At 38.7% G+C, this 24,657-nt stretch overlaps 2 protein-coding genes across 2 annotated transcripts in view; one reads left to right on the forward strand and one right to left on the reverse strand.

The window, feature by feature from the left end:
* On the forward strand, positions 1-21,594 carry NUDT6 (nudix hydrolase 6). The gene is made up of 5 exons (XM_081960101.1): positions 1-271; positions 2,279-2,482; positions 8,230-8,285; positions 18,740-18,794; positions 21,172-21,594. The coding sequence occupies exons 1-5, from the start codon at positions 40-42 to the stop codon at positions 21,567-21,569; spliced, it is 945 nt and encodes a 314-aa protein (XP_081816227.1). The 5' UTR covers positions 1-39; the 3' UTR covers positions 21,570-21,594.
* Positions 21,580-24,657, reverse strand: part of FGF2 (fibroblast growth factor 2) — a 15,834-nt gene continuing 12,756 nt past the window's right edge. Inside the window, exons 2-3 of the mRNA XM_081960102.1 lie at positions 23,583-23,686; positions 21,580-22,232 (exon numbers count right to left, since the gene is read on the reverse strand). Of these exons, the coding sequence (XP_081816228.1) occupies positions 22,047-22,232; positions 23,583-23,686 (290 nt within the window). The 3' untranslated portion in view covers positions 21,580-22,046. The remainder of the gene's footprint in view (positions 22,233-23,582; positions 23,687-24,657) is intronic.

Here is a 24,657-nt window from a genome sequence, read left to right on the forward strand (position 1 = left end):
TTTCTCTCCGCGTTCCTTTGCAGCAGCAACGCGGCCGCCATGCCTGGCTGGGCTGCTTGGTCCTCTCGCAGCCAGCGTTTGCTCTCGTGGCGCTGGCGGCTCCTGCAGCTGCCCGAACTCCGGGGCGGCGTGAGCGATCACCGAGGCTTCTGCGTGGCCGAAACAGAGTTGAGGCCGCGACGGGATAAGTTCGGCGGAGTGAGCTTACACCTGGCTCAGCTGCGCTCTCCTGAGAGCCTGGATCAAGCCGCCTTCGGGCGCTGGCTACAGGGCAAGTGCCTTTTGCTGGAAGCTTGTGGGGAGACAGAGGACAGAGCACACAGTCGGACCAAAGGCGAGCGGCCCCGTGCGGTCTCTCCGCTCGCAGCTTTTCAGAAAACTCCGCAGCTTCCACCGCAGAACAGAGAAAAGAAGAAGAAAAACCCCTAGTGAATTTCAATACCTACAGAATGCCTCTCCCTCTCTCTCACTCCCCACATTTCCCTGATAAAACTGCCCCGGAGGCAATTTTCAGAACAAAACGTGTGAATGATCTTGTGGCCCAAGAGCTGTTTCTTTCCCGGGAAAAGGGAGCAAGCTAACAGATATCCATTGGACCGATTAGGTTTAATACTTCTATTTCGTCTACCAAATGATGCGTGATCGTTATAAGCAAAAGATGCTCTCTCCCCTGATCACTCAGCTTTACCGACACCGACGTGTCGACAACTGAGATCGAACATAGATGCAAAAGTCTGATGTGATATTTGCCAATTAGAAATGAATTGATGTAATCGTTAGTAATAAAATAGGAGAATGATTGTACATACCAGGGACATCCTGCTAGTAAAAAGCTGTGATGCAGGGAATTGAGGTTTTAATAATGAGATTAAACCAACATTGCTGTTGCTCTGAATACCATCAGGTAGGGTTGTTATTAATAATTATGAATAAAAACTTCAGAAAGATTATTTCTCATTCATAAATATTTTTATGTAGTAAATTACCTTGATTTCAATGAATTTTAGCCCTAAATAACTGGCATTGCAGGTTGAGAACAGTTCAACCCGTAATACTATTACAGGGATGAAGTCAAATCATTCCACCAGTTCCGAAGAGCATTTTTCTTATATTTGGAATAGTTTTGTTGAACTAGCCTTTTATTCCCCAAACCAAAACTGCAGAATAGCATTTTTTTAAATATCTAGTTTGCAAGTATCCCTATTAGTATTAATAATGTTGAGAAATCTATAATGGTAAATGTCCATATTCAATATTTTATTAAAATATGCATTTATCTCATTTAGCAAATTTGCACCCCACTGCAATACTAGGATTTAACACATTACAGGGGTATGGAAAATTATTAATTATTAATTTCTGTACTTTGCTAATATAATTAAAATGGTACTGAATATGAGTGAAGAATCCTTAATTTAAAATTGCTATTGTTAATTTTTCTATCTAGTGCTGGTCTCACATTTAAAAATGTGTCCATTAAAAAAAAGATGTAGGTTATGTTTCCAATGTTTGCTAACCACAAAAATCTTGTGCAAGGGTATATGATCCAAAACTGCTTCCATTTCACTTTCAAACATCTAACTTCATGCCTGCTTTTCTGGCTGCACCAATGTCCCTGGGATATGATCTCCAGAAAGCCCTGTGGTGCCTCTCTCATATCCTGTGTTTTTCAGATAAATACACTCTCTTTCCACAGAGAATATCTACTATAACTAAATCCTAAAATGTTTTACAAAAATTTATAATTGAATACATGAAGTATTTAAATCATTTAAAAGCAGATTTGAGATCAAACGCCATCTATATAATTAGCTGCTTTCTATTTGGTTTTTTAGAACTCAAATGAGTGGCAGTGCGGTGGCCTAGAGGTGAAGAAGTTTGCTTCCCACTCAGAAGGTTGAGAGTTTGATCCTAGGCAGCAACAGATGTTTTTCTATCAGGGCACGAAAAGAAAATCTACTGTGAACTCCATGTAGGCATCAGGAAGGGCATCCAGCCAGTAAATGCTCAGCTCCACTCAATCGACCTGACTCCAAACAAAGGGAGTAAAGGGTCATAAAAAGCAAACAAAATCTAGATTGGAACTCAAATACTGAGAGTTTTCAAATTGTGTCTTAGGAGTTGCATCTCATTATATCTTAGGCTAAGGAAATTTGGACTAGCTTTTCTCTGAACTGTTAAAACAGTATGATAGAAATAAAAGGCAGACAGTCAACCACTGATTAAAATGTTTAGCACAGACATTATCAACACCTTATGCGGTATTTTTCTTCTTTAGGTGCTATCAAGCAATGGCGAGCAGAAGGCCACATAGCAGTATGGCTGCATGTCCCTATTCTGCAAAGCAGATTTATAGCTACTGCTGCACAGGAAGGCTTTACTTTTCACCATGCAGAATCAGACTCAGCTACACTGGCTCTCTGGTTAGCAGAAGGATGTAGCAGACTACCAGTTTATGCCACTCATCAAGTAGGTGTTGCAGGTAAGCACTACAAAACATTCTCTCTCTCACACACACACACACACACACACACACACACACACAAACACACTCCAAAAATAACTACTCTTTCACAAAAGATTAACAGTACAGAATACCAGATAGCCACATCTTATTACCCCTAGCATTTTTGATAAGCAGGTAGAATGAGCATATAATGCAGGCTTAACGATCCCCCCATCTCCTTACTTTATTGGACATAAGGAAACTTCTTTGAATTTGGATTTTTTTTTATTTGTTATATTTTGTATCCCACCTTTATTATGTTTTATAAGGAAGAATGGGATGAGATTAGGAATAGAATTGAATTGAATTGAATTGTAGGAAGCTAGCACCCACCCCTCTCCTAGAAGAATGAAATATCCTAGTGTTGGAAGAAATGTCCTTCTGGGTTTCGGCTCCAAGTGGGGGGAAAGACACTGGAGGCATGGAGGCTGCTTGGAAAGATGGTTTTAATGGTGGACAGGACCACATGACTTGAGTCCTGAACAGAAAAGGTGATCACATGCTTCAATGTTGGGGAGAAGAAGAGAAGGAAAAAAGGGCAGCTGAGATGCTGAGTCCCTGGTTTTATGCCCTCTCTGGCCTTTGATCTTGAGCTTGTATTCTGATTGGTTGTCAGACTCCCATGGGGCCATGCAGGGGCAACTCTCTAGGCTGCGTTTTGAATCCAGGTTTGGTTGAGTTCTCAGATGCCATGTGGTGAGTTGGGTAAAGGGCCAATATTATCATGCCTTAATCCCATCCCCCTGGAGCTGAAGGGGAGAACTCTTTATTATGTAAAGGGACTGGCTTGGCGTTCTTAATGGCCCATTGACAAAGTGGGTGGGGGCAGGAAGCTGCAGGGAGCTATTCTCTCTTTATAAAACATGTTTCTTCCTTTTCACATCCAGGGAAATATAATATTCTGCCATTTCAATATTTCCTAGGGTATTTCATTTTTCTGGGAGAGGGCTGGGTGATAACTTCCTACACTAGGAAATATTGAAAATGGATAAGAAATGGAGAAACGTGTTTGTAGGCAGGAAACAGACTAACTCTTAATAGCCCCACCTTTCTCGATGGACCATTAGGGACCCTGAGCTAGTTTACTCTGCATAACAAAGGTGGGATTAACTTTCTACAGAAACTCACCACATGGCATCTGGGAACTCAACCAAACTTGGGACTCAAAACACAGCCTAGAGAGTTGCCCCTGCATGGCCCATGGGAGTCTGACAAGCAAACAGAATGCATTTCTTACACAGGAAACAGAGAGGTAAGCCCGAACAGAGAATATAAAGCTCTCGATCTCTTATTCTTTACCCAACATCGGGAAGCATGTGATCACCTTTTTCCCCAGGACCTCAAGCCATGTGGTCCTGTCCACTATTTTTTTTTTTTTTTTTTTTTTTTTTTTTTTTTTTTTTTTGTAATACTATTAAACCATCTTTCCAAGCAGCCTCTATGTTTCCAATATCTTTTTCCCCACTTGGAGCTGAACTCAGAAGGACGTTTCTCCCAACAGAACAGAATAGAATAGCTTGCTTTGGCCAAGTGTGATTAGACACACAAGGAATTTAAGGTAATGAACATACTTAATATTCCTTCCTCCTATCTGCCCCACAACACTTATCCTGTAGATAATTTGGAGTGAGAGAGTGAGTAGCCCAAAGTCACCCAGCTGATTTTCATGTCTAAGGCCAACTAGAACTCCAGGTTTCTAGACCAACACTTTAACCTCTACACCACACTGGCTCTTTTATCCTATCTTTTATTTTTATCTACCTTTTATCTTACCTCTCCCATCCATTATGGAAAGTTCTCTGCTGCTTCTCTTCTTTCAGCAAGGTATGTGAATTTACAAGTACAAGACAAAAACTGAAGTTGAATTCCTAGGCACAAATATATCTATTTGGATTTTAATGTAGATAAGTCAGTAGAGGGCAGCAAAACAAAAGAATGTGTTGGATTTATTTCTAAGGGCATGTTTGAGCATGTTTTCCTAAAGTGTGAAAGATACAACTCAACATGAATTATCAATGAAATTTTAATTTCCGGGTGGAAATCCTAGTTACTTAAGCATGAATTAGTTAAAGTTCAGCCCTTTTAAGTTCTTCCAAACAAAATGAGAGGGATTGAAACAAAAACTTAAAATATACTGACACTATGTGGAAACTGGGAAATTTTGTATCAGGTTCCACTGTGCTAACATGGTCTGGTTATAATAAAATCTTTAGTCCAAAAGTGAGCATCATGTGCCCTCTACATATCTTTACTAGTTGGACATAATGGGATTTGAACTCCAAATATATAAAGGCATTGTGCTGCCTACTCCTTTTTTTTCATAATTTCCTGTTGACATAGTGGCTTGTTTAAAATTGTTTAAATTGAAAGTTTAGATGACCTGGTGAATTTGGTATTTAAAAAAGTAGAGCCTTCATCATTCAGTTTATTTACTTATGAATGATTAACGTCATTTCCCCACAGCAGACTTCCAAAGGTTCCCAGCAGTTTACAAAATAGCTTAAAACCATTAAAAAACATGTAAAAATCATTCCGAGCCTAAGTGAAACAGTATGCTGTAGTGACTTCCTTGTCCATTAGAAGTTCTATGGATTTTTTTTTTGCAAAAGGTCAATCTTCTTGCAAATCCTTTTAAACAATAACAAAGAGCATGTTTCCAATATAAATATATACAATCTGTTGTTAATAGTATTAATGCCTATGTAATCATGCATTGCAGTGAAGAATAGTAAAAGGGATACAAAATATAAATTCCAAACAAGAGAAGATAATACACATTGACAAAAAAGGAAAAACTCGAACCTAATTATCTTCATACTGTTAATCAGTTTCTTGTAAAATGAATGTCCCATCCTTCTTACCTAATGAATTTTTCAAACTTTCTAGTTCCCAATTTGTTTTCATTGTCTTTTTCAGAAATAAATTAATGAAGTACCGTAATACAGTTTCCCTTTTTCCCAAAATCACATTTAGGCCTGAACATATGTCTTGTTTAATCCTCCTTTCTGTAGTCAATTACTGGCAACATATTTTTTTCTTTTTTCATTGTAGGAAGTTATCACCTAGCCCTCTCCCAGAAAAATGAAATATCCTAGGAATATTGAAAAGGCAGAATATTATATTTTCCTGGATGTGAAAAAGGGAGAAACACATTTTTAAAACTAAGTAAATTCCTGCAGCTTCCTGCCATCCTCACTTCATCAATGGGCCATTAAGAAGGCCAAGCTAGTCCACTTTACATAATAAAGAGTTCTCCCCTTCAGCTCCAGGGGGATGGGTGTAGAGTTCTGGCAGTGACAATGAAGGCATGATAATATAAGCCTTTACTCAACTGACCACATGGCAGCTGAACTCAATCAAACCTGAATTCAAAACTCAGCCTAGAGGGTTGCCCTTGCACAGGCCCATGGGAGTCTGGCAACCAATCAGAATACATTTCTTACACAGGAACAGGAAACAGATAGGTGGGGCAGAACAGATTATAAAAAGCCCTGCAAGCCTCTTCTCTCCCCTTCTCTTCCTTTGCATTCTCTTCTTCTCCCCCAACATTGAAGCATGTGATCACCTTTTCTGTTCAGGACTCAAGCCATGCGGTCCTGTCCACCATTAAAACCATCTTTCCAAGCAGCCTCCATGTCTCCAGTGTCTTTTTCCCCACTTGGAGCCGAACCCAGAAGGACATTTCTTCCAACATCATATTGTATCAAGAAACTGATTCAGGCCTGAAGATGTGATGGATTTTAATTCTCATTTATTTTTTTCTTTCTGGATCCTTTTATGCCAATTCAGTTTAGATTATTTCACCTCCAATGCACAATAAAGGACAAATTAAAACATACTTGCAAACATAAAATGTCTCCCAAGATAATGTACCCCAATTCTAATGTTGCTTTCACTCATGTGGTATCTTTGCCCTGAAGGTTTTTTAGAGCAGCAATGTTATGTTCTTTTGCAGTAGCAATACTCTAGGAAAGGGGCCACCCTAACTTAAAGGAAAACTATTCCAGAGCAGGATGGCTAGAACCAGTGAATCGTGCTTCTAGGTTCCTAGTCCTTTATATCTCAAAGGGGCAGAATTCACCAAATGGCTTTCCTACCAACATGAATGGGACATTATATATGATGTAGACAAAAAATCATATTTGAGGTGTTTATGTCAGGATGGCCAAAATACAAAAGAGCCAAAATGCAGACTGAGGTAAGCTGCCCTTCAAATCAACTTGGGAAAGTCATTTCAGTGTATTTATACATTATACAGTCATTATGTGGTATGGATTATTTTTTGCAAATGTAACAGACAGCTCTATTTTAGTTATTTCACAACTGAGAACTTGCTCATTGAGTTTAGTCTGGTAATGAGGAATAGTGCTGATATGTCCTATAACCTGCTGATTAAAATTTAATAGAGTAGTATGCCAGATATGTCACTAAATCAAGATTACAGTATGTCCATCACATTACCAGAAGCTGTTTAGGAAATGAATTGAAAAATGGAATAAGAAAAGTCCAGTTGGTTCTGGACAAATCCTTTATGACACAGGTGTCAAACTCGATCAGGTCACAGACCAGATCGTGACACTTTTTGCCTTTGCAGAGCTAGGATGGACATGACCTACGCGTGATGCCAGTTTGACAGGCCTGCTTCATGACATCTGGAACTTGCTACATCGTTTTAAATTATCTCTGCATGTTGATGTTGAACAGACAGCTGTAGTTCTCCAATTCCCCCCTAGGTCTCTGTTTGGATATAGGAAAACATTGTCTTTTCCAGTCATTTGGTACCTTCTCCCTGTATTTCTTAAAAGTAATGAGTAGAAGTTGACCTAGACTATGAATGAATTTCATCATTCCCACATGTAGGTGCTTATCTGTAATATGTTTGGATAGCAAGGGTTGATACGAGCACATCCTATGCTTCAAATCCTTGAAATACCTCCCCAGAGCTTCAAAATGTGAGATAATACAAGTGTACTCTTTTTGGTGACATTACTATTCCCTACATGGATAAGCCGGAAGGTTGTTTCAGTGGGCTTGATAGGTTTTAGCAGCTGAGATGTATGTTCGTATAAAGAAACTAAATATAGTCTTAATATAATAATAGACAAGTTCAAAGTTAGTCCAAACTTCCAGTTTGAATAATAAACAGAATTCCACACCAACTAGCACATAACAGTCATATATCAGAAGGATGAAATCATACTCATTGTAGAATGTAGAAAACTGGTGAGTACTTTCGAAAGGAATGTCCTTTCAGAAATTTTGTTCCGGATTGCTGTTGCAATTACAAAATATTCTCTCCCACATACAGAAGTGTGATTAGTCTCTTAAAGAGGGTGTTATTTTTAATCTCATTCTTCAGCTTTTCCTTTGTTTGGAAATGCTTATGCCTTGTATTAATTTTTTGTATACTTTTGTATCTGAAATAACATAGTCTTAATAATCTGCAAGTAACCTAATATGTTACTTGCTAGCATACATTACAGAATCAATCACTTAGCTAGAAATACTTCTAAAATTGAAGTAAGGTGAAAAATCAGTGACATAGATGTATATGAGTGAAAATAATTGAGTCTGCCAGGAATTTGTATTATAGGCCACGTAATCAAGAAACTAAAACTTTATTCCAGTGGTTTTGGTAGAGAGGAAGTCCCATATTACTTTCAAAGTGAATCATGGCATTACCATTTTTCTGATAAAACAGAAAATATTCTATCTCTCAACAGGTGCTGTATTGGATATCCACACTGGGAGAGTATTAGTTGTTCAAGACAAAAATAAAGTAAGTATGTCACATTATTTATAATTTATTTAATTGATTTGGATTAAGAGGCCCTTTCCTTGAGCAAAAGGTTTTTAATCTACTTTAGACCAAGAACTGTTATGTGAAGAAGAAAAAAGATCCAGGAGTGTGATTTTCATTTTAGCTCAAAATGTAATATAATCCTCTACATAGATTGTTGCACACATTCTCAACTAATGTGTTTATGCCAAGATAGGATTATGCAAAGTCTTGAACCAACTTTAAGTGCAGATTGCCTTAATCCCATTCCTCTAATATGAGTACATATTATATTGGTTAAGCAACCCTCAGGGTGGGTTTCAGCCGGTATGCACCACTACAAACATGCCGGTTGGTGAAATTTAGCATGCCTTCCTGTACCTGATCTTCCAGAGGCCCCATACCGGAATGCTCCCTCCCCTGGCCTGTCCCCCCTGCTCGCTCCCCCCTGGTCACCGCTCGCTCGCCTTGTCCATCCACACCATGCTTGCCCTGCCCACCCACTTCCTTTGTCCACCCAGCCGAGGCTGCAGGCGGCTGGGGGGGGGTGAATACTTCCCGTCTGTCTGCCCCCTCCAGAAGCAACCGGGCAGGCCCTGGGACAGTCAGCAACCCACGTGCCACTCTGGGGGTACAGCACCTGCCCAGATGCAGCTGTAGCCGGCAACAGGACATGAAGGAGGGGCCGTCCAGGAGAGTGTTCTGAGGTCAGTGGCAATGTTCCCTCTAATTTTTTTTCAATGTGAGCAGAAAAGTATAGTGTTTGAGCGGCACATTTTCATGCCTGAGCACCTGAATTTTTTTCACAGATGTCACCTAAGACAACAACGAAATCAGCATTATTTGAAACTCAAAGTTACGTTTCTTCAAGGTACCCGCTTAATTCAAAGTGTTATATAATATCAGTATCACTTAACAACACTCCTGCTTAGCAACCAAAATGTTGGCTCAGAAACTCTGGCATTTGAAACACACAACTCTTAAAGCTGTCAAGTTACAAGACCCTTGCACCCTAACCCTTTAGAAAAAAAACTCCAGGGCTGTTCAAATTTGACAGCTTTAAGACTTGTGGACTTCAACTCCCAGAATTCCTCCTCCAGTCATGTTGGCTCAGGAACTCTGGCACTGAAGCATGCAAGTCTTAAAGCTGTCAAGTTACAAGATCCTTGCACCCCTAATCCTTTAGGGAAAAAAACCCCAGGGGTCTTCAAACCTTCAAACCTCAAAGCTTTAAGACTTGTGGACTTCAACTCCCAGAATTCCTCCTCCAGTCCTGTTGGCTCAGGAACTCTGGCATTTGAAGCATGGAAGTCTTAAAGCTGTCAAGTTACAAGACCCTTCCACCCCTAACCCTTTATGAAAAAAACGCAGAGGTCTTCAAACCTGACAGCTTTAAGACTTGTGGACTTCAACTCCCAGAATTCCTCCACCAGTCATGTTGCAGCGATGTCATCTGCGTGGATCTGCTCCATCTTCGGCTTTTTTCACTGGAGGCAGGGCTGCTGCTGAAGATGCCGACGAGCTGCTACCTCCTCCTCCTCCAACAGCACCACCAGATTTGCACTTGAGCTCAGCGCCGCGTTACCCCTGCCCCATCCTCCTCCGCCGTGCTTTTGAGGAGCCATGAGGCTTTTTTTTCCCCTGCTCCCCCCCGCGCCTTCCTACTGGTTCCCGCAGCCCCATGGCTCCTCAAAAGCACGGCGGAGGAGGAGGGGGCAGGGGTAACGCGGCGCTGAGCTCAGGTACTCCGAGCGGAGGGGAGGTGGCGCTGCCACGCGCAGGGATGCCGGCTGGAGCTTTGGCGGCTTCAATTCAGCCGCAGCACCGGGCACCAAATCCGGCTGTGCTGTTAGAGGAGGAGGGGGCAGCAGTTCTTCCGGTGGCGGCGGGGGCTTTGGGGCTTCACAACTACCCTCAGTCGCCCCGTGCTTCTCAAAGCAAGTCCGGGGAAGTCCTTTGCGGGCAGCCCGTTCTAGCTGCCTGCAAAGGACCTCCCCAGCTTCCGGAGCCTTTGGCAGTAGAAATGACCGCGCGGCAGTTGAAAACTGCTGCATGGTGTTTTCTTGCCATGTGCATGGCCGCGCAGCCGTGCACCTTAGTGGGAACATTGGTCACTGGGTTGGCAGGGAGGTTGCGCGGGGCTGGAGACAGCAGGGAGGTGGAACATCAAGGCCACCCTGGATGCCTGCAATGAGGAGCGGCAACTGTGCCTTTGTGCCTGTTGCCGACAACAGTTGGCTTTCTCCTGCCAATCCTTCCTCTACGGGCATCTGGGCAGGCCCTGGGTCAGTCAGCAGCCCATGCGCCTCTGCCATGTGACCGTTCTGGGGGCATAGCCAGGAAGGATCACTAGGAGAATGCCAGCTCAGTGAGTGTCCCCATGTCAGTGAGGTGATGGGGAGATTATGTGGGACTGGCCTGGAGTGGGCAAGAAGGCAGGGGTCGAGGCTACACCCCCGTATTGGCGAAAAAAGTATCCCGCAATCCCGGAACTGTGCCACGAGGTAAGGGAAGTAGGTCTTGGGAGAGACCTTCCCTCCCCCTTCAGAGATCCCGTGTGGGGAGAGAGGAGGCAGCCTGGTTTGAATGTGGGTGGGCAGGCGGCAGTGCCTCCTTCACTTGTTCGGGTGGGCAGAGAAAGAAATGAGGCGTGTGATAGCTTTCTCCCTTCGTGGGGGGGTGCTTTACCACACGCCCCCTTTCTTTCTCTGCCTGCTCAAACAAGCGAAGGAGGCACCGGTCCCAAACCGCCCACTCGCCCGCACTCAAACCAGTCGTCCTCCCTTCTGTCTCCCAGCATGGGCTCTCTGAAGGGGGAGGAAAGGTCTCTCCCAAGACCTGCTTCCCTTACCTCGCGGTGCGGCGGCTATGGCAAGAGGTAGCAATGCTCTCAGCAATGGCCGCCGCTCTGTATTCAGCAAAAGTGGCTTCAGCAGCAACAGGATATGCTTGGGGAAGGGAGAGTTAGAACTGACTGCCCGGGATGGTGCTTCAGCCGCTGCTGTGAAAATTCTGTTTTGCCAGCTGGGAAGCTGGCAAAGAAGCCTTCATTTCCCCGTCACCCCCGAACGCTCCCCTACGGATTGACGTTGCAGGAGGGAAGGAAAGAAGCCGGTGTTGGGAAGAACCTTCCCACCCCCTCCAGAGAGCCCATGCCGGGAGAAAGGAGACAGGCGGGAAGGTTTGAATACGGGCGAGCGGGCGGTTTTGGGCCTGGCGCCTCCTTCGCTCGTTCGGGCAGGCAGAGAAAGAAAGGAGGCACGAGAGAAAACACCCCCACCACCAAGTGCAAAGAAGAGCTCCTTCGCCCTTGGCTATCGCACACCTCCTTTCTTTCTCTGCCTGCCTGAAAGAGTGAAGGAGACACTCACTGGCCACTAAACCGCCCGCTCACCCGCATTCAGACCAGCCCGCTTCCTCTCTCTCTCCTGGCATGGGGTCTCTGGAGGGGGAGGGATAGTTCTTTCCAAAGACCGGCTTCTTTCCTTCCCTCCTGCGGCTGGCAAAACAGACATTTTCACAGCAGCGGCTGCACAATCCCATGCAGTCAGTTCCGGCTCTCCCTTCCCCAAACTTTCGGCATGGGGAGGGAAAATCCCTCCCATACCTCGCTTGTCCTGGCAGCACTCCGGCGATAGCAGTTGAGCGAGGGAAGGAGGAATTCTGGGAGTTGAAGTCCACAAGTCTTAAAGCTGTCACGTTTGAACACCCCTGGGGTTTTTTTTCTAAAGGATTAGGGGTGCAAGGGTCTTGTAACTTGACAGCTTTAAGTCTTGCATGCTTCAAATGCCAGAGTTTCTGAGCCAACATTTTGGTTGCTAAGCAAGAGCGTTGTTAAGTGAGTTTCACCACATTTTACAAGTTGGCCACACCCACCCAGTCACATGACTCCAAGCCACTCCTACCCGGTCACATGACCGCCAAGCCACTTCCACAAAACAGGCCAGACATACAGAATAGGTTCTAAAAAAATTTGAAACCCACCACTGGCAACCCTATGAATTTTCTTTCAACATAAGTTAATAATGGTTAAAAGTAAACTTCATTCCATTTTCATCTGCAGTTAAAATGAAAGAAAAAGTAAATACTCATTTTTTTCTGTGAGTTTAAAGCCAAGATCAATTGGAATAGCAATCAGCTGACTTCCTCGCCAGTTTTATTTTTAGAAAGCAAAGCTAAGTTTTGAAACTTTCTGAATGTTAAATTTCACTGAGAGGATTATTTTTTTAACTGAAAGTTGATATTGGCATCTTTTTTGGTCAATGCATTATCTGTAATTGTGTTCTGCTTGAGTTAATTAAGGTGTTTGCTTATTTGGTTTTGTTTCTCAATTTATGCAGGGGTATTATTTGTTTTTGGGACTGCAGTTGATATTTAACCATATGTTAATATACGCTGTAAAGCATAAAATAGAAACATGATGCATTACTAAACATAATGAAATAAGTCTGAGGAAATATTTTATAAACCAACAAATAAATAAATAACAGAAGTAGACCCTTTACTTTTGGTTCTTAGATTCAGGATAATATTGCATGGATTTTTAATAATCTCCACTGAAAACAAAAATGAAAATTCTTATAATTAGAAGGCCAATACAATAATTTTGCTACTTTCAGGAATTTTGAAACAGCAGGCAACATTTGAGATTTTTAGAAATAAGATACTGGGTGTCTATTTTAATTTACTTGAAGAGAATTCATAAAGTTTCAAGTTTCAAGTTTATTTGATTTATAGACCGCCCCCTCTCCCCGAAGGGACTCGGGGCGGTGTACAGGAACCGGTGTAAAGGTTTTAGCAGAGACAGAAAGGCAGGCAAGACTAGACACCAGTGTGTAAGCAGTAACCCATAGTGAATTGTATATTATTTATTCAATGTCACAATATGACATTGGCTGTTTTGGAGAATAACTATTACAATATTAAACCCCGTATAAAGTAGTGGTAACTCATGATAAACCAATATTGGATGTAATAAAATAATCATAGGAAGCAAACCCTGCATAGCAATGTTAGAGTCTCTACCCACAACATTACAAATAATCCAATCACCAATTCCCCCCCCCCCCAAAAAAGCACATATTTGTGCAAATCCCATTTTTGCCCAGAAAACCAAGGCACTGTGAGAAAAAGAATGCCCTTCCAAGATGCATTATGCAGCAGGAACAATATTATTACCGAAAACGGAGTATTACTATGCACATATGAAGGCAACAAGCATTAAAAATAATCTGTCAATTATAAATACTATAACAGAAAAATTGCAAGAATCAAATTCAGAAATATTTGAAAACAACAACAACATTCTTTTGGAAACAAGTGATAGCCTCACCAAACTGACATTCTCCAGTTGTGATAGCGCTATACAGTCATGTGAAAAAGAAAGTACATTCTCTTTGAATTCTATGGTTTTATGTATCAGGACATACATAAAAATCATCTGCAGTTTAGAGGTTCTTAAATGTTCTTAAATACAATCTCAGATGAACAGCTATACATGACACATTATACCATGTCCTCATTTATTTTACAAAAGGAAGGCAAAAATGGTACTTTCCTTTTCACATGGACTGATAGGTGACATAAGTTTAGCTAGTATGCTTAGTAGCTTTTGATGGGAATTAGGGAGTTGTTTCTGACTGGTGTAAAGTTGGAGCAAAATGATTTGACCTTGAAAATAGTCAAAATGATCTGATCTTGATCTATAGGAGATGCTGAAAAGACTCTTGAAGATTATGTCCTGCTATTAACAATGATTTTAGATATATTGCAAAAGATGGGTTGGGAGAAGAAGTAGATGTTAGAAACACAATTTTGTAATTACTCAGTTCTATAAACTAGGACTCTGGGACTCGTGTAATCCAGTCGAATAGCTCAAAGGCAAATGTCTTCACTATTGTGGCTTCAGAAGAAAGCTTTTAAATGGATAATGCAATGGTCTAGTCACGGGAGAGAAGAGTTCTCAGCATCAGAGAGTTCTGATCCCCAGGTGCTTTGTAATGGTTTCCAGGAGTTACTTTGATGAACAATAATAGGAACGAATGAAACAAATCCAGTTGATTGGATAATTGAAATAATTTGTTTGTGGTAATCTGCAACAATTATGCTTTCTGCTACTTTTGTTGAAGCATAATCGCAACTGTGTTAATTCATTCTCATATTTTTATTATGGTCATGTTACATGCTTTTGTAACTTGTCAGATTTATATCCACTCTTCTGTCTGTATTAAAAGTCAAATAGAGGTTACATAACTTTAAAAATATAAATTCAGTTTATATTTTTATACTTTAATGAATTGGTGTATTCTATAGCCCAAGAACCAAACAGAAGAAGCCTCTGCAGAGAATTCATGCAGTATTCATTTATTAAATATTTTCCCCAATCTTGAATTATTTTTTCAACTTCTCATTTTATGATTCAAAAAATAATTGAATAGAAATAAAATTAATGTCTATTCCTTAAAATGCTGTAAGATACATTTCTGAATGAAAAAAAAGTTTATTAAACATCGTACTTTCTAAAGATTGCGTTTATTGTCTTTAAAATTCACTTGAAATTTGCTAAAGCTTTTTTTAGTTTTAGAAATGTATTTCTGAATGCTTTCTGTATGTACGTGTGTGTCTCTCTCTTTTTGTATGTGTTTTGAAATATTACAGCCATCCAAGGATGTGGCCTAGTGAAAATTCAAAATTAGCTTGTATTTGCATAATAGTGACCTGTACTTTGTCAATTTATTTCAAGAGCTGCTTGTGTGATGTCATCATGGTTAAAAGCCAATTAAAATACAGAACAGTTTCCAGTGGCTGAAAATAAAGTATTTTTGAATCTTATGAAACAAAATATTTATTTTGTCAGATGGTTTTTAAAATGCAGTAGTCAAGAACTCATTAATATTTTGTGAACAAGGAGCCAAACTGGTATTTACCAATGCTGTCACTTGAGTACAGTTTTCTTTGTTCTTTCTGATAGAACAGCGTATCTCTTGTAGGAAATCAGCATTGTTTTCCACAAGCCAGAATGTGCCCTTTTCCACAAACACATACTTGTTTATTTCATGGTTGGGATGACTACAATACTGACCAATTAACTTGCCAAAAATAACCTTGCTTCATCTGGAGTTTTCCAGTTAGATTGAATTAACTTTGCCAAATGGAAGCTCACCTACCTGGGAATTCTGAGATACTGTATAATTCAACATATCTGATTGGGAGGTTGACCTACTTGATATCAACAATGATAGTGATATTGTTCTAATACACATGAATAGCTACTGTTTTTAGAAGGGCAAGTTGGACAGAGGTTAGAGTAAGGACATCCACCTGCACAGTGAATTGGAAGCTTAAGAAATTTGTTCTTCCTGTCCTAGAATAGCATTCCTCCCCCCCCCCCCATCCCACCCGGAGGTACATGTGGCTCCCACTCTCCAAGTGTTCCGGAAGTCCCTTAAGATCCGGCTCTGTTCCAGGGCTGGGATTAAGGTTCAGATGGAACCACTGTCATGTTTGGTTAATATTATTGTTACATTCTTCTCTGGGCAGTTTTGTTATGTTTTAAACTGGTTTTTTGTTACCTATGGTATTTGATTTTTTTTTGTAAGATGCCCAGGATCCTTGTAGAATTAGATGGCCTTAAAAATAAAGTAACCTAGTGATTTTTCTCCCTTTGCGGGTGAAAAAATGTCCAAGTTGAATTTTTTTATTGGTTAACCCCATTCTAAGACATCTTTATATATATCCTATATGTAAGGAGCTCTATATGTAGAGGATTTAAAACTTTTTTCAGGCAGTAGAACCTCAGAAAAAGAAAAAAAACCTCAGAATTCCAGATTAAGAAGAGACAAACTGTAGTGACACAGAACTTGATGTGTTTTAATGTTGTTGTTGTTGTTGTTTTGGCCTGTCTCCCCCATTAATGGAACCCCATTCAATTTTGCAAAACCCTAGGTTTGCCCAGAACAGCTGATAAAACCCTGCTAGAAAGTATCTGATAATTTCACTAGATTCTAGAAAGGGAATATTCCTGCATAGGGTGTCCTAAAGTTATAAGTTAATAAAGCCTGCCTATTACAGTCAAAGTTATGATAGTTGTAAAGTAGATCAGCCACTTTTTGGTGACCTTTTTTCTAGTGATCACTGGAAAAACCAAACCCAATGGTTCGCGCCATTTTGTCAAAACCAATGTAAAACATGGTTCTATTACTATGGGACGCTGCAAATGACCATCCCTACGACCAATCCGCTCACACAGAGAGGGACTTCTCCGGGTGCCGTCCGCTAAACAGTGTCGGGGGGCGACACCCAGGAGCAGGGCCTTCTCTGTGATGGGCCCAGCCCTGTGGAATGACCTCCCCCTTGACATCAGGATTACTTCCGATTTCCGCTCCTTCCGTGTAAAGCTCAAGACCCACCTTTTTCAATTATCTGGCCTGGCTCAACCGTAGTTTATCTTTTCCTCCTGACAGTCCTTTTAAATTTGTAATTTTATTATGGGGTATTTTTAATGGTTAATTTTATTATTATTATTGTGATATATGTAATTGTTACCTCCTCCGTGTATGTATATGTATGTGTATGTGTATGTTTATATGTATTTATGTACCGTATGTTTTTATTGTACGCCGCCCCGAGTCCCTTGTGGAGAGGGAGCGGCTAACAAATTAAATTATTATTATTATTATTATTATTATTATTATTATTATTATTATTATTATTATTATTATTATTATTATTATTATTATTATAAATTCTAAGGACCCAAAGTGCAATCTTCGTGGGGGGGGGGCACTGTAAGAATTTTGAATCAGGTTGTAAGTGATTCCCCTGGATAGGTCCATTGTAATTTCAAATGGTTGCTTAGTGACCAGTTGTGAATTAAGAATTACTCCTATTCATCATTATCTTCTACTTCTTGATGTTTTGGTCTCTCTTTTTACACCATATTTTAACCAGTTAGGACGAATCTTTCCCCATTCAATTGGGTGTATATAGAAAGAGGTTTGATGGCTAGATACTTTCTGATTTGTCAGCTGATGTCAGAGATGGAGCATATCACTTGACTGGATAAAACAATAGTCAACTCCCCTAAGGGGCTGGCTTTAAGTGCCTGTATTTTCTATAAAATTGGGAAAGTATTACTTCAAAACTAAACAAACAGAATACTCTATCCGGAAGCATCAGATAAAGGAATAAGAATATTCTGTCAAGATATCATCTTTGAAATGAATCTTCCATATGTTCTAAAAGGCAGGATCATGATTAAGCAGGTAGAATGTATATTGCTAATTAGAGATTTTATTCAGAATGTTTTGTAATATAATTGTTTTTTGGTTTTGTCTCCTCGCTCCAATTATTTAAAAAATAAACATTAAGACTGCATAATTAGAGCACATATCTTCTGTTTCGGGATTTTAAAAAAAACAGCAGGTATATAGTTCTGTATTTTAGACAGAGTGATCTTTTCTATTTGTTGTTGTTGTTTTTAAAGTTGGGCTGAAGAGAAAAGTTTGAAAAGAGGGCAAAGTGTACCTTAGCTAAACAAACTGGGATTCATCCTGATTGGTTTTAGGTTATTTTTTAAAGAAAGGCTCAATAACAGATATAGCTGCCTCCCACCCTTAGACGCATGACAAGTTATAAAACATTGTTTATTTGGAAAATGGCTTATATCTTTTCACGAACAATTACAGCAGACAGATATCTCCATTTAATAAAAATCTGAATTATAGAATAAGAAATCATGATACACAAGAATTTGGTTTATTTTTCAATGCATAACAAAAAAGTAATACACTGCACTTACTGATTATAACAGACACAAAAGAAAACTTTATATCCACTGCTGAATAGAACAGTATTAGATCAATACATATTTATTTAGAAAAGGAATGGATTTTGCTTTCAAAAAGGAAACACTGAAATAGAATATATGTGTTTAAAGTTAGATTACTCGGGCTTCCATCTAATACATATCTAATTGTACTTGCAAATTCAAAGCGCTGTTCTAAACACTGGCCACAAAGTACTAAATAACTTCTTTAATATTATATTTATTATTTGGATAGTTAATGAGCAGCAAAATTGACAATCACTAGATGAATCAGTAGATGTTTTCTTGCAATATATTATATAGACATTTATCTCTATCACATCTGAAAAAATAAGTTTGTAAATAAGGACTAGTCAACTCTAGTTCTTCCTCGCAGAAAGGAGAAAAAGAAAAGAAAATAGCTAATGCTGTGGCCCCCAATCTTTTGGACATCAGTGTCTGGTCCCCTGGTGAGAGGTTTTTCTGTGGACCAGAAGTGGTGTGGCTTTGGGTGCTGCCTGGTGCATTCTGCAGATGGGGCTTTGCTTGTTTGCATGGCCCGGTTTCTGGCATGCCGTGGCCTGGTACTGGTCCACAGATCAGGAATTGGGGACCCCTGAGCTAATGAATTCTTTTTATTTCTTTTAAGACAAGAAATGCATGGAAATTTCCAGGAGGCTTGTCTGAACCAGGTGAAGACATTGGTAAGTATTTAGCTATAGAAATTATTACATCAGTTACAAATTGGTGCCAAAACTTGCAGATTTGAGAACTTAGTTGTGATTTGTGATACCTCAATAGCTCTCTTCAAAAAGGATGTATAAGTACTTCAAAGTAGTCAAAATTTAGTTGACATTTTCTTATGAAGATTCAGGACTTTTAGTTGTAACCGAGTTAATGAGGTAAATATATACTGAATCAAAATAGCTGGTATTGTTATTATTTAATACAAACATTTTCTTAATTTATATAGGCTATCTCATATTTAATATGGCTGTTACCAGTTAAATTATGGAGATATATGTTATTACTTGAATGGTAAAGAGATGTTTTAGTTAAAGATGGTCTAAAAGCAATGCAGAATGGCTTATTATTCAGCCTTTTTAGAAGTGGTTTAATGATAGCACCCATAACCACTGTCTTATTGAAATGGTTGCTAATTTTGCTACCTCAAAAATGGGAGTAATGGCACACATGAAAAGGGAAAACCGTGCTTTGCCAATAAGATAATTGTCTGCATATATCACTTTTATTCCACATATAAAGGCAGATTGGGGAAACTAATCTGAGGTTTTAAATTAAATAGCTGCTGAAAGGTATCCTCAAAGTACTTAGGACACTGCTTTTCATTAGGAACTTTAAAGCTTTGAATATAAATGTTTGAGATCATAAATTCCCAGCCAATTTGGAGGGGAGGATGGCAATAGTGGTAGTATTGCAAATCACAATTGAGCCCAAAATTTCTATTGCTAATGAGACATTTGTTAAGTGAGTTTTGCCCCATTTAAGAACTTTCTTGCCTTATTTCTTAAGTGAATCACTGCAGTTATTTAGTAACACGGTTGTTAAGTGAATCTGGCTTCCCCATTGACTGCCTGTGAGAAGATCACAAAAGGTGATCACATGAACCCAGCACACTGCAACCTTCATAAATATGAGCCAATTGCTAAGCATCTGAAATGCTTGATCGCATGACCATGGGATGGTCCTATGTGTGAAAAATGATCATAAATCCTTTTTTTTCAGTGCCGTTGTAACCTTGAATGGTCAATAAATGAATTATTGTAAGTCAAAGATTACCTCTATTCAGGAAACTGAATCATAATTAATTTTCTGTTCTTATGTTTTGTAAATTTTTATAATGTCACCACTTTGGTAAATGTTTCAGAGCTGCTGCAAATTTGCAGCAACATATACACAAACCCAAATTCATCAGTTTAATGACAGTATTTAGTTGCTCCCAAGTAATATATTTCTGGATATACATTTTTTGCTATGGCCCTCAATATTTGGATAGATGCTGTATTGTGGCTGGTACTGCTTATTCCCTCAAGAATGTATCCTAAATTGAAATGTAGGGGTTTCAAACCGAAAACCACAAAATTGAGGTTTTTTGCTCTACTGTTCCATGTAGCCTCCAAAATTTGCTCTAGAGGGTCTCCCAGTCCTTTAGAACAAATCTTGGGAGGGCAAGGGAGCAGACAATTAACCTGGTCAATTAAAGGTACCTCTATTTTATTAAGAGCAGAGTAATCACATTGCTCTGAAACTAAAAAATTAAAATCATTAACTTATGCTCGTTACATACATTAATAAGTAATTAAACAATATAGTGTTGCATTTCTTTTAAAATGCATTAACTTTGACCAACTGTTTTCTACTAGAACCTCTCAAATTTCAGATATATATCTTTCTTAAAGTGACTTCAATAATTATTTTAGAATATAACTAATTGCAGAGAGTAAGGGAGATGACCGTGACAGAGATAAGAAAGAACTGTTGCTTAGAGAAAAGAGGCTGAAGCATTTAAGTCCAGAAGATTGAGATAACATTTGGAAGTGTCTCAGACAGATCCTTCCCTAATTGACAGAATTAGCATGAAGGGGTTATATCATAATTGGACTTGTAAGATTGATATCAACTTCATTAGGTGGACCAGACCAGGAAATTCTACAAGAAGTCTAAAACTACTTTTATTGAGGGTGGCTAAAATAATAGTCTAGACAATGGCTTCTACATATTTCTGCCAAGATTGTCTTCCCTACTTTCTACAGCAGCGGCCCCCAATCTTTCAGGCACCAGGGACTGGTTCCATAATTTTTCCACAGACTGGAAAGGGTATGGTTTTGTGTGCTGCCTGCAAACCGTGGATGGGGCTTTGCTTGTTTGTTCGGCCTGGTTGCTGGCATGCCATGGACTGGTGCCAATCCATGGACCAGGGGTTGGGGACCCTTGTTCTAGAGCAATTGAAGTCTCTATAATGATTGTTTGCATGAGGGACTTATCTAATACTTTACAAGCTCCTAAAATTATAATTTCTGGTTAAAATTCATATGTAAGTTCATTCATTCTTCCTCTTAGGGAACACAGCAGTTCGAGAAGTTTTTGAAGAGACAGGTATAACATCTGAATTCAAGTCTATTCTAAGCATACGACAGCAGCATGGGCAACCTGGAGCCTTTGGGAAATCAGATATGTACATAATCTGCCGTCTGGAGCCTTCTTCTTTCCATATTAATTTCTGCCAGCAGGAGTGCTTAAGATGTGAATGGATGGACCTAACAGAGCTTTCCAAGACAAAAGAAACTACTCCAATCACTAGCAATATAGCTAGATTACTTCTCTATGGATATCGGGAAGGGTTTGATCAAATTGATATATCTATGAGAGAATTTCCAGCTGTGTATACAGGTCTTTTCTATAAGTTGTACCACAGAAAACTGCCAGAAAATTATGGAAATGTAACAGATATGGAGTAAAATTAATATTATTTTTAATTTAAGATTATTTGAAACCAAAGTCTGTGTTTGTGTGTTTTGTTCCAAATTAAAATCAGTATTTATGTTTATGCCTTTTAAAAAGATATTAGCCTTAAATAATAAAGACTCTCTAGACTGCATATTTTAAAACTTTTTTCACATTCAATACCCTAAATCAGAATGTCTATTCCTAAACCATAATATTAAAATGATTATAAAATCTAACTGGAAGTACTTAACTGGCATATTTAAGTGGTACTATGTCTCCATGCCACACTCATGTTAGTACGCATACACAAACAGCTTTATATAAATGGTGAATGAAAATGGTTTTCACTCTTACAGTTCTACACAGTAATGATCTCAAATTAATCAGCAAACAGAGCTGACTGGAAAATATCACATTAATTTGTCTTGTGGAGGAGGGAATATCTACTGTTGTTGTTGCACAATATTTTATTAACTGTGACACTCAAATCAACTTTTGGCAGACATTGGAAGGAAAAGAATAGCTTTCTGTCCTCGTCCAGTTTTTGGTCCAAGTTTGTACTGACCAGTTCGTTTCAGTGCAATGTACCAATCACAATATTTACGAGACCGATACGTGTTATAGTTATTAGATTCCAAGCGTTCAAAAAAGAAGCATTCATCGGTTACATATTTCTGGAAAGAAAGAAAAAGAGGAAGGTATTATTCATAGCCTTTGTGAAAAAATCTAATGGTTTATCATATATGTTCTTCTGGCTGATTAACTATTTACCAAAATGATATAAATCATTTGATATAAAAGATATAATCAAATCTATATTGAGTTTAGATCAAATCATAATATTTTAACTGCAGATTTCCTCATTTAACCATCTTTACACACAAATACTACTTAAGTCTAAAGTAACTGCTTTCTACAAATTAGTTTTCTTATTTCCATGTGAAAGATTAACATCCTTACGCTTATGAAATTTTAGTAGGAGTATAGTAATGAGCTGAAAAATCTATAGCTGAAATACTTATTTTGAATTAATACTTTTCTGAATACCAGGGTATTGCATTGTGCTGTCAGTCACATTAAAATCCTGTTTTAACTTTTAGAATATAAGTGACTAGCATTTAACCTGACCTAAAATGGAAGGACAATTGACATTTTATGAATTTAAACAAAATTATTCCAGATTTTGATTAATGGATTATTAACCATTTCATTGATAATATAAAACAGGTAGAGTTACTAAAGAGCAAACAATAGTAAAGTAACTGAAGTGGAAGGAGCTGGCACGTGGAAAATTTCAAATATAAACAAAACATTTATGGACCATTATTGTATGTTTTTATACCAAAAAAGTTAGGAAACATTAGTTCTTCAGTAATTTGCCACTGAAAATCAGCAGTATCATTTTGAGGGCAATGAGAACCACAACAAGGACCTTCTGCCAGCCTATTTTGATATAATGTATAAATAAATCACATGGAATAGTTGAACTTGCAGCACTTCAGATCAAAACTAAAATGTTGCTTTGGAGTGCATGGAGGAATGTATGTAAACCTCGCCGTGCCCTGAACCTTAATGTCCTTTCCCCAGGTTTGCATGGCAGTTGCATGATCAGGAATATATGTTTTCGGTTTAAAGAGTTCCAAACAGGCACCACATGTGCCTTCAAATCTGAAGTGCTACGGAGTCCTATAGAATATCCTTTAAAGTTAAACCTAATTTTCTCATCAGCTTATCCAAAAATCAGACAAGCATTGTAGTGAAAACTAGCATGTTGAAGATCAAAAGAAATGCTGTTGATAAGAACTTCAAAAGTGGAGACTATGTTAACCCACAAGTTATTCAAAAATTCATCATTTTTAGAAAGCATTCTGCAATACCCTAGAAATTTAAATTTAAATATTTAAATATATTAAATTTATATAAATGTATATATTATATTAATAATAATATTTATATTAACGCTGCTGTCCTAAAGCCTTAATTATGAGAAGGAAAAAAATCGGAAGGAATTGACAAACGCTTACCAGTGCTAACAATCGTCCATCTTCATTCATAGCAAGGAAACGGTTTGCACGTAAACCTTTGATTGACACCACGCCTCTCTCTTCAGCTTGAAGTATCAACTTGACTGAACAGAAGGAAAAGGACAACCATGATATTTCAGTAATTTATCAGCCTACAAGCTATTCTTCGATTTGCTTAAAATTAAGGTCTGGATGCATACATGGAAAAACAAACCTAATTTATTTCTCTGCATATGTATCCTAAAGCCTAAAAACATTAAGAGTTTAACTTTTGTAGAAATAAGATACATTATTTAAATAATGTACATAATAAGTATTGCTAAGTTAACTGAATGTCCCATTTGAGTTAAAATATAAAATCTAATAGAGCACACTTTCTTGGAATAATGTTTCATATCCCTACCCAAAAATCTTGGAGTAATCCCAAGTAAGTCATCAAGTTTATTGCTTAAAATGCATGAATATTGAAAGCCACACAACATGGACTTTGTAGTACCAACATGGACTTTATTGTAGTATGGTATTTGCTAACTAACATAGTTATTTTGTTTTTTAATTTGGATTGGGTTTTCTCTCTTAAATGGTTTTGATGTTAATGGTTTACTAAATCATGGCAAACTGGAAATGTGGAAAGGTCTTTGTTTTGTTACTGGAACATTCCTAAATTGCAAGATAAAAACTGCCTTTGCTCTCCAGGTTAGGATAGGATAGGACTATGTTAGTTTTAATAGGATGACTGTAGAAAGCTAATTGGCATCTGGTCTGCCTCTTTATGAACCTATTCTTATTAACATGCTAAATTTTACACCCCTACTTACATTACAGCTCATTTAAATGTAACATGTTTAACCCCCATGTAACTGATTTCCTATGCAAAGGCAGTGCAGGTCTGTCTGTGTGTGTTTGTGTGTGTGTGTGTGTGTGTGTGTGTGCCTTTCTCAATTTTTCTTTTGTAATTTTCTTTGATGTCTTAACTATAAAAGAGAATGTAAGATGGATCTCAGGTTTCCCCCTCTGAATGAGAGGATTCCTTTTTATCAGCACATTCTGAATAAATCGTAATAAAATGATCTTC

Source organism: Natrix helvetica (assembly GCF_964273705.1).
Source record: "Natrix helvetica genome assembly, chromosome: 7".
Classification (NCBI taxonomy): domain Eukaryota; kingdom Metazoa; phylum Chordata; class Lepidosauria; order Squamata; family Natricidae; genus Natrix; species Natrix helvetica.